This window comes from Pyricularia pennisetigena, chromosome 3, assembly GCF_004337985.1.
Source record: "Pyricularia pennisetigena strain Br36 chromosome 3, whole genome shotgun sequence".
Classification (NCBI taxonomy): Eukaryota; Fungi; Ascomycota; class Sordariomycetes; order Magnaporthales; family Pyriculariaceae; genus Pyricularia; species Pyricularia pennisetigena.
Genome location: NC_043742.1, coordinates 1 through 11,009, shown reverse-complemented (window position 1 = coordinate 11,009; position 11,009 = coordinate 1). Strand labels below are relative to the sequence as shown.

General features: G+C 43.1%; 1 protein-coding gene across 1 annotated transcript; it reads right to left on the bottom strand.

Annotated features, from left to right (window-relative positions):
• Positions 1 to 8,012: 8,012 nt before the first annotated feature.
• On the bottom strand, positions 8,013 to 10,904 carry PpBr36_02174 (uncharacterized protein; the record flags this gene model as incomplete). Its single annotated transcript, XM_029889356.1, has 2 exons — positions 8,013 to 9,493; positions 10,118 to 10,904. The coding sequence occupies 2 exons, from the start codon at positions 10,902 to 10,904 to the stop codon at positions 8,013 to 8,015; spliced, it is 2,268 nt and encodes a 755-aa protein (XP_029754050.1).
• Between the last annotated feature and the right edge of the window lie 105 nt (positions 10,905 to 11,009).

Sequence of the window (11,009 nt, the reverse complement as noted above, 5' to 3'; positions counted from 1 at the left end):
GTATCGTTAATTTCGCCACGTCGCCGGATCGCAACGATATTTACTAATATCGTTATTTTTACCAATTATATTCGAATTTACGCGATAATTACGTTAATTGGCGCACGGTATAAATCGCTATAACGATATTATATATATTACCAACTCCCTAATCGCCGAAATTACGATCGCCGAATTCGTAAAATGGTTTTAAACCTTAAAACTAATACGGTTTATCGGTAATTTCGAAACGCAATTAACGCACGTATTGAAAATATTATATTTGACGTATTTTAATTGTACCCGCCGGTAAAAACCGCGCGCGGTTATTGGGACGCTATGGCGTATATTATATATAAAGCCATTTTAATTACGCCGTTTAATAAATATCCGTAATTATGCGCTTCGTACCATCCCCTGCCGTTACGTCGAACGGCCGCGATAACGGAGTGGAACGGTACGACGGTTCGCTATTTTAATCCCGTAAATTTGCGATATAATATAACGTCCACGAACCCGTATACGAACCCGTTATTAATATTATTGTTTATAATATTAATTGCGCCCGCGGCGACCACCGCTTTATACGCGGCGCGTTTAAACGCCGATAATTTATAACCGCACGCGGATTCCCCTCCCGCTTTTACCGTTTTCGCCACGAATCGGAATATATTGTACCAATATTTAAAATATTTAAAAACGGTATTAATATTTATAATAACCGAAAACGCACCCGTCGATTTTTCGGACTAGTTTCGGCGATCCAGGTATTGGAAAACCAAATAGTTTTTATCGCGTATATTAATTAGCGATTTATTTATTAACCGGTCGAAGCCGGCGAACGCCGGAATTAACGCCGCGTCGTATCGTCCCGTCCCCAATAGGAATACGATCCGGTCCAAAACGACGTTTTTACCCGCGAACGCCTTTTCGAAACTTATTAGGTCCAATAACGGGTTTGGGCCCATTTTGCAATCGCCTATTTTAATTTGCTCGTCGCCCGCGGTATTTTCGTCGCCGCCCCCGCAAACCCGCGCTATTATAACCGTTAGGGATTCGCCTTCCGCCAATTCCACGCGTTTTTTAACCCGGATAAAACCCCACATTTTCGACCCCATTTTTATTTTTTATATTAATATTTCCTCGTAATTACCCACCCGTTTGTAATTATTATTAAAATGGATTTTAAAGCGTTTTTTATCCCGGAATAAACAATTATACGGAATATTTTTAAATTCCACCGCTATTATATATTTAAAACCGTCGAACGTCGGTAAAATAACGGTTAAGTCGTATATTTTTTCGCGCGTCGCCAGCGGTACGAATTTAATTAAATTTATATTTTTGGTTACCGTTGGTAGCGGACCGAGGCGCTGCGCCACGTCGCGTTCCATCGCGGTAAACATTTCGGAAATACCGGTATAAAATGGATATTTGTCGAAATGTGTAACCACGTAAAAGGCGAAAAAGGGTATCCAATTTTATATGGGGCGGTATTATACGTAACGAAACCCATTGTATAGGTAAAACTAATCGTTTATATCGGCAGGGCCACGCGGTTTATTTAATACGCCGGAACGACGCAATAACCCCTTAAATACGGAATTTAAAATCGCACCACGCCATAAACGCCCATAATTAGCCACCGGTAATCCGGAATTTTATAAAATTAAATAATACGAAAACGGAACGCCAAATTCGCAATATTTAAACCGTTACCAATATATAAAAACGCTTCGTCGATATAATTGGTAGCACTATAATAATTTTACCAGCACCCGGATTCGAAAAAATGGACCTTTTTCCCAAAATACCGAAATTCCCACGCTCCGTTAATTTATAAAATTAAATAACGAAAAAACAATTAAAACAAAACAGTAAAAAATGTTAAAATAAATTAAAATATAACAAAATAAAAAACGTAAACGTCGATAAAAAAATATATTAATTTTACGATTTCGGCGATCGTGGTATATACGCATAAACGAAATCGTTATAACACCGCGGTTACGTGCGCGATCGACCCATTAAAACCCCGCACACGTTAACCTTTTTTTAACGTTATTCGTTAATAAACGCAAACCGCAATTGTGGGTCCAAATATTAACCGTTTAAAAACCCAATATTAATACCACCGGATATTAGTCGCCGACCTCGCCGTCGCGGGTAAACGAGGAATTACGTTAACCGTAGCTTTCGCGAATAGGTGGCGGTATTACGCACCTAACGACGATCCGGATCGTGGTAAAACAGAATTATAAAATCGAATTCGCAAAATCGGTTTAAATAACGCCGTGGGTTGTAAAGGTTTAAATTCGGGATCCCAACCCCGAAACCGGCGACGAAAAAAAGGTCCTATTTATAAGTATAAAATCGAATGCAAACGCCGGTGGATACCGGTAAAAAAACCTTACCGATTTGGACCTACCCGAAAAATATAAAAACCGTTTTTTCGCTATTTCGCCCTTTTTCCCTCCAACCCTCCCGACAACTTTTTTTTTTTTTTTCTGGTAATTTTTCGCACTATTATTTTTTTGTTCTGCTTTTTATTTGCATTTTTGCACAAATTACGATCGCCGATTTCGTAATATGCGTTTAACTACTAATTCCTGCTTTTACTTTATTTAACGCCTTTATTTTTAACGTTTATTTACTTTATAAACCCCGAACTGCTAATATACGTTAAATTTAGTAAATCGAAATTATAAAATCCATAAATTTTGCCGTTAAAAATATTACCAGCACGTTTTTACGTCGCGGACTTTATAATGTTAACAAATATAATTATTCCTATTTTCGTTTATATTTTACTAATTTGGTTTTTTAATATTTCCTACCGCGCGTCGTATTAATAAATCGTCCTTTGGACTATTAAATTTTCGTCAACTTTAAACGTTATTATATATATTACATTATTGCATTTAAACAATTGGTTACAATAATCGCAACCACATATAATATTTAATACAGTTTTACAATTCAATACCACCGGTATATTAATATATATTATACCGCCCAGGAAAAGCACCGGTAAAACCACCGCGGTATATGCGTCGGGCCAGGATTGCATACCTTATATATACCAATATACGTATAAATACCGACCGTTGGACGAAATGCAAGGTTATATGCACCGCGATTAATACAATAACGATTACACCCAGCAGGCGGAATACCCCGGACATAATAATTCGAACCCTGCCAAAACGGCGGTACTGCGTAAAACGACCATTGTATGGACCACCGCCTTACGGGGGTCTGGTATTATCGCGGGCTGCCACCTTATATTCGAATTTAAACGCGACGTGGTAAAACCGAACGGATTCCTTAAGTTTTTTATAAAATGGAAAACGCCTGCCATTATTACGTCCTTTTATACGTTTAAGGGTAAATACCACGCGTTCCCTATATCGTTACGGTAATACCAAAAATCGGCGATTAGCGATTTCGTGGCGTGCAATTAACAATTAACAATAATTTACGCATTAAATACCCGTTTATTGTATAGTTTTATAGTATTAAAAAAAGTTAAATTCCACTATAACAAGGTTAAGGTTTTAAAATATGAAATAATACCCCGTATAATCGAAAACCTCGCCTATAAGGTATAACCCGGATTCGTAACGGCCTTTAACCGTATTGGTAAGGGCTAACCTTTGCCCGCCGAACCGTATATTGCAACGTTTAATATAGCAACGGTACAGGGTTATAATAACAAAATTTGGATAAAAGGCACAATTATTTTATACACCTGCTACGTATTTAATAATATGCGCAAAGGCTATATTATCCGCAAAAATAACCCAGCGGATTACCTATTTTTTTTCTATAAACAGGGCGACGAAAGCGAATTTAATAATACGAATATTGGCGACCCGATCCTCGGTTTTACCTTTTATTAATAAATTATAGCGATATATATCGTCGTTAACTTTTTGGCCGGCAGGTTTAAACTGGTTATCGGTAATATCCCCCCCCGCGAAAATTTCGTTTATATATTCGAAATTACCGAGGCCATTTTCGGCCGCGTCGCTAAGGAAACCCAATTAAATAACGACGACGCGCGCCGGTTTTTATCGTTTAACCGCAAATTCGAGGAAATAACCGCGCACCGGACCATAAATCCAAAAAATTTAACGGATATTTTAAATAAATTTCGATTCGTTACCGGCGAAAACCCCGGCGATAACGCAAATATATACGAACGGTTTTTAAAACGATAAATTTATTTGGTCGACGTCGCCCCCAATATAATAACCGGTAACAAGGTTGTAAAAAGATTTAAAAGCGAGGTAAGGTTTAAAAAACAAATGGACGCCGATACGTTCGCGTTATTTATCGGTAATATCCAAAACCAATTCCCGGATTTTAAACCAACGGAATTCGGTAACGCAAAAACCCGCGCGTTCCTAATTGCCGTACCAAAAAACGAATTCGATAATTTTATTAACGCGCAGGGCGATTTTATATAAAAATTGGTAAAAAATAATATGGCGGCCGATAATATTTTTATAAAGGCCGACGCCGTCGACCAGGTTACCAAATTTAGCAAAACCTCGTTCGCCAATAATTATTTTATTTACGCCACCCCCCCTCGGAATACGGACCCCACCGACGCGATACGGTGGTTCGGATTTAACCCCGCCAACGAAAATTTTAATTTTAATTAATAAAATATATTTGTCGAAACCGGCGAGGTGGTAAACGACGGTACCAAAATAACCAAATCGGTGCGGTTTAAATTATATTAGGTTTATAATAAATATTACCCCAATACCCTTTTTTCCTATCCAACCGAAGCATATTACGAAATCGGCGACGCCGGCCCTATATAAATCGGCGATTTGGGATTTTGTAACGTGCGTTTAACCCTAAAAAATAATTATATTAACGTGGTAAACGGTATAAACGTTTCGATTATATTAAATATAATAACCTCCCCGATTCGCGGCGGTATTAATATATTCGGTTACGGATTCGGTAAAACCGTAAAATACTAGGCGATAATCGCGGCCATAACCAGTAAATTGGAAAAAATGTATAAAACGGACGAATTTATAATTTTTTACCCTAATATAATCGTAATACCGAATTATTTTATTACGGACGCATTCGAAACGGCCCATAAATTTTTCCCCGGTTTGCTAAAACCCGTCGTATATTATAATATTCCCGATTAAGCGTATAATCCGGTTATAAAAACAGCGATTTTAACCAAAACGGGTATTAAATAATGGGTTAAACGTATAATGGTAAAAAGGCGATTCCCTTCGACGGCCCGACAGGTATTATTTATTATATATTCGACCTATTAGCAGCGGCTGTTTAATTACGCCGTGCAATATAAATACGAGGACGGTTCCGTGGTGTCGTTAAATGCGCGCAAATCGCGCAATTTACGCCGAAAAAATAAAATTATTTTGGCCCGCGCCACGTTTGGCGTTTATAACGAATTATATAAAAATATAATAATATAGCAGGAACGAAAACGCGTCCGGCGTTTGGACGAGGAAAACGAACCCGCCGACGTGGCCGTATATATCGATTTTCGCAAAAGGGTAATAAACCACGCCACCGATAATTTAAATAATAGTTCCAACGACGAATTAAACGATAACGCCAGCGATACCGACGACGATAAAGGCGGCCCTATACGGCGGACCGCCAAGGCCGTATAAAAAATAAACCAGGCGACCGACCCCAACGAAAAAGGCGAAAATGCGGAAATAAACGGTTAAAAACCGTTTAAATAAAACAAAAACGCACCCATTAAACCCAAAAATTCCTAAAGCAAATATCCGGTTTCGACCCGTTCCAAATATTTTTTTAATAATAATTTAATGGACCCGGGCGTGGGTATATAATTCGGTATATTCGTGTTCGACGAAGTACAGGTTTTCCGCAATAAATGTACCACGTTTTAAATTTTCGCGAACAAATTCCCCCGTATATAAACGTCCGGTATAATATTAATATCGGCGATACCCGCGTTTAATTCGCGTAAAAATATACGGGGATTAACGGACCTGTTAATATATTATAGCGGTATCCCTTTCGCCAATATTTTCGATAACGAACCGTCGTTAATGTTTAACAATACGTATAACCCCTTTTACGTCGCCCCGCCCGCCCCCGCGCAATCGATAAACGTATCGGGAAATAAAAACGACGACCTTATATTATTAAATAGGATATAAAACCCCAAAATAAATTTTAACGATCCTAAATTGTTCGAAATTAAACGTTATTATAAAACCCGAAACGGCGATTGGCCGTTTTATATATTCGCACCCGGAATTGTGGCCAAAATAACCAGTAATAGGGAAAAAAAGGCCAATTTCGTATATTTCGAGGTTTATAAACTCCTTATTAACCGCCGCTATTTTTAAACCCTTTTTAAATTTAATAGCGGTAACGTCGTATACCCCGGCGCGGAAATCCCCCCCCTTTATATTATAACCGTTACCGTTAAATACCGCCCCTATTCCAAAAACCACCGCAAATTCGTCGTCGTATCGGATTTTTTTTTTAACCGCCACCACCGCCGTATTATAAATATATCCAAAAATCCCAAAAAAAAGGGCGCCCCCCGCGCCGACCCCTAAAACAATAACCCCCCCGCCCAGGCGGACGCAGGCGATAAATAGGATTTTACCGCGGAATAGGGTAACCCCACCCGCGTAAAAAAAACCAAAAAACCATTCGGTTTCGGACGTATAATGGACGAAAACGGACTGGATATGGGAACCTACCGTATCGTTATATTAATGGTATTCGACGCCCGTATATTTTATATTATATTCGACCCCGAATGCGGTACGCGCAATTTTTTAATAATTATATTAGGAATCGATTTGCTGGACGCCGGATCCGCATCCACCCGCGCGTCGCTAAACCCCGGCGAAATAGCGATATTTAAACGCCAAATATTACGGAATTAGGGTTACCTGGATCCCAAATTCGGATAAAACCACGTTAAAAATATAATAACGTTAAACCCCGCCGACGGCGGATTTAATTACCTGTTTAAAATAGCGGAAAATATTTATTTAACCCTTTATACGGACCGCGCGCAAATGGCGTTATAGGCCGTAGGTAAATCGTTTATTATAGTTTACGCCGTACGCCTTAGGGTTAGGGTTAAGGGTTAGGGTTAGGGTTAGGGTTAGGGTTAGGGTTAGGGTTAGGGTTAGGGTTAGGGTTAGGGTTAGGGTTAGGGTTAGGGTTAGGTAACAGAAGATGGGGTGAAGACAAGTTGCAGAAAATGATGAACGAAAAACACTTTGCCGACGCTGGTCTCCGTGGTAGGAAGAACTTCAACGTTTCGCCTGTGTTGTGGCTCATCAGGGCTAATGTGAGCATTGATTCGGGAGAAAGCGCGGTTTTTGTAGACGATCCCGTCTGTGCACGGTCAGTAATGACAAACAATCACTGGTTACCGGCTGTCTGGGTCGTCACAGTGACGGCGCTAACTTGCATCCCCAGCCCCTCTTTTAATGAGGGGTAATGTGCCCAACCACCTCTTGGCTTGCGCCAACGGAGGAACTTCATCCCGCTCGGAGGAGAGTCGTGCCGACAGGTCACGTGGTTAGGTTAGGGTTAGTGGTTAGTGGTCCGGGTTCGATCCGGACAGTCAAAGACCTAACCAGTAATGCTAAGTAGTCAAGTGGCTTTTTGAAGGCCTTCCTGCGACGGAGAGGACGCACGCATCGCCCGCAATCATAGTTCAAGAGCTTGGCCCCGAGTCAGAAGACTAATAACATCCGGCAGACATTTAACTCGGGTTGCCAATCCGTACCTTCGAGGGCTGTCTCTGGTCGGCTTCTTCGGTGAACTGCAAGAAGAACTAATCCCATGGCGAGAGGCGTGGGCTCAAGTTTTTGTACTCGTCCAGCTCGGGTGGCATTTACAAGGGTGATCCCACTCCCTCACGTGCCGTCCAGGGTCACCCAACAAGGTCTCTCTTAAAGGCCACTTTGCAGCGGGGAGACCCACCCCCTTCGGGCACGTTGCCGGCTAGCTTTTCTTTCCTACTAACTTGGCCCCTCTTCCGAAGGAAGGAGCAAAAGTGTCTTGTTCCAGGTCGATAACAAGTCGAAGAGGCTTGTTGTTCGACCGAGGCTTCGAATCAGCGGCTGTTTGAGGGACTCCGGCAGCTCTTCCTTTGTCCACAGCGATCTTGCTGCATCTAGCACCTCCTTGACATCTACATAATCCCACACTGGGTTGTAATGGCCTGACAACATGAGTGGTGCGCCGTTATCTATCTTCTGTTTGGGAAGAAGGATACGGGCTCTGTCGTCATATTGAATCTGTAGGAACCATTGTCTCAGTGTCTCCACCGGATATCCCCTCCGGCGGAGATTGCCATAAAATTCCATACGGGCTTCTGCAAAGAACTCGTATCTAGAGCAAAGAATGGCAAATCTTGTGAGCTCGGCTTTGACAAAGCCTTTCTTGACATGCAAGGGGTGAGCTGAAGACCAGGGAATGTAGAGAAAACGGTTCATGGGTTTTCGGAAGAGTCTGGTGTGGCAGACTCTGAGATGATTCTCATGAGGAATTCGCAGCAACTCAATGTCGAGGAACTCATTCCGGACCGGTGAACTGTCCCACCGGACTGTAAGGTTTCCTAGGCGGAACCTGTCGACAAAGTCCGATTGTTCTTCTTTGGTACCCTGCAATATGCAGAGGATGTCGTCAATGTATCGAACATAGAGTAACACTCCATCTTGATTGACAATCCTGGCTTTTCGTTCGAAGTAGGCAGCGTAAATGTTGGCCAGCACTGGGGCGCACGACGTGCCCATGGCTAGGCCCATCTTCTGCCTGAACGTTGTGCCACGGTATCCAAAGTAGTTGTTGACCATGACAAAATCTACCATTTTGCGGATGGCAGACGCTGGGATGGTCGAGCTACTCATATAAAGTTTCCAGGCACCGGCGATGACTTTCGCGCAGTCCTTGGGTGGGATGTTTGTGTAAAAGGAGGTCACGTCTCCAGTTGCAATCACCACAGGCTTTGTATTTGTAGTTCGCACCTTCTCGATTTGTAGGATGACATCTTTGGAAGATGCAACAACCCAGGGGAAGCGCTCGAGGAGGGGCTGAAGAAGATGATCTAGTACTTCGGACACTGATGTTGTGACCCATGAATGTGAAGGTACAATGGGTCGGAGCGCCCATGGTTCCTTGTGTACCTTGGGTATACAATGGAACTCAGGGAGCACCAGCTTCTTGGGTGTTCGAATGTACTTGTCCAATTGGTTTGGAAGTCTCCAGGAGGGTAGGAGGCTGATCATTTCTTTGACGAGCTCAGATGTGGGTATTGATGTGACTTGTTCATAAGTGCTGACATCAGATAGCATCTGTAAAATTTGTGAGTCGTACCAATGTAGTGGCATAACCGCTAGGCCAAGGTTCTTGTCCGTCAGCTTGGCTAGTAGCTCATGCTGGGCAAGGTAGTCTTGAACAGTTTTCCAGGCCTTGAAAGGCTTGGAACTGGGTCTTACAGCTGAGCTCGTGAGGGCCCGAGCACAGTGTGCATCGATCACTCTCTCAGCTGCATGTAGACCTTGTTCAATCCAGTCAGATGCTGGGGGCGGTTGCCATCTATTGTTGGGGACATGAAACTTAGGAATAAAGTCTCTGCTCGTTTTGTCTCGGAAGAACCAACGGTTGCGTACCGAGCGCCGAAGTTTGAACTTGGCTTCGTCTATGTCATCCAGTGAGGGGGCTTGATGTAGAATAAACTTGTGATTGACAGCTAACATGTATCCAATGTCTTTTGGCAGATCGACACTGGAATGTTGAAAGACTCCGGGTTCGGCCGTGTGCCACGTTCCGAGTTCCCATTCTCTCATAAGAGAGACTGCTATCTTAAGTCTACACGATGAGGACAAGCTTGCATACACTGGGGGATAGGTTTCCGCGTCATAACTGTGGAAATCTCTAGAACACTGAGAAAGAAAAGCTGAAGTCGTCATCGTCTTCCCTGCTTCTTCTTCGGAGATGTCTTTTTGACAATCTTCCCCTTTGACTTGGGGTTGTTCTGGCCAGCCTTTTTGGGACCGGGCTTTCTTTGGTTGCCTGTCGGAAATTAGTGGCGGGTCACGGCGTTTGCCAGGTGACGACGTACCAATCATTCCAGCAATCTGCTGTTTGAACTGCGCGAATTCTTGCTTCAGTTCGTCACGTACGACTTCTCGAGTGGTCTTCTCGGTGTCGGCGTCACGCATTTCGACATCAGTACTCTTTTTGAGCGACAAGTTCTTTGTCTTCTCAATAAGAGATTTGTCAGCCAAGGATCTAGCGAGAGCGACAGCACGATAATGGATTGTAGATCCATTAGTGAGCAAACTCGTAGATTCTTCTTGGAGTTCTTTGAGGCCAGCTTTCCCAGTCCAGATGGGAGGCTTGCCCTCAGGCCACTCAATCGAGCAGCCCATGGTCTCTGCCACTCTCTCCATTGCTCCCCTCATGAGTGATTTCCACTCTTGAGTGTCAAAAGTGATGGCAGCTTGGAGTGTTGAGAGTTCCTCTTTTTTGTAGGCGATCGCTTTGGCGAGGAGATCCTTGCGAGCCTTTTCCACGGCGGTCCGGAGGTTTTGTCCAGCGGACGTTCCTCCGGCCGTTCCGAGGAATTCTTTCGAGAACTGGACTTTGGGTTCCTTGAGTGCATTGGTGATGAAGGGAGGGAAGGAACCCGTCGACTCATGACGCTCGTACTGTGCAACAGTGTTGCTTACTGTGCACAGCTTGCTTGCGACTCGGTAAGTAGTCTGTAGGTAGGGTGCAAGCGTGGGGCGCCAGGATTGAGGGATGGTGGAGATCAACTCCCCGATGGTGGTGGCCCTAGCAGTGGCTGCCGCGACCGGGTTGCTGGTGGTGATGATGTCCACCGATCGTATCGACTTGGAAGCCATCTTGTCTCAAGGTTAGGGTTAGGTAACAGAAGATGGGGTGAAGACAAGTTGCAGAAAATGATGAACGAAAAACACTTTGCCGACGCTGGTCTCCGTGGTAGGAAG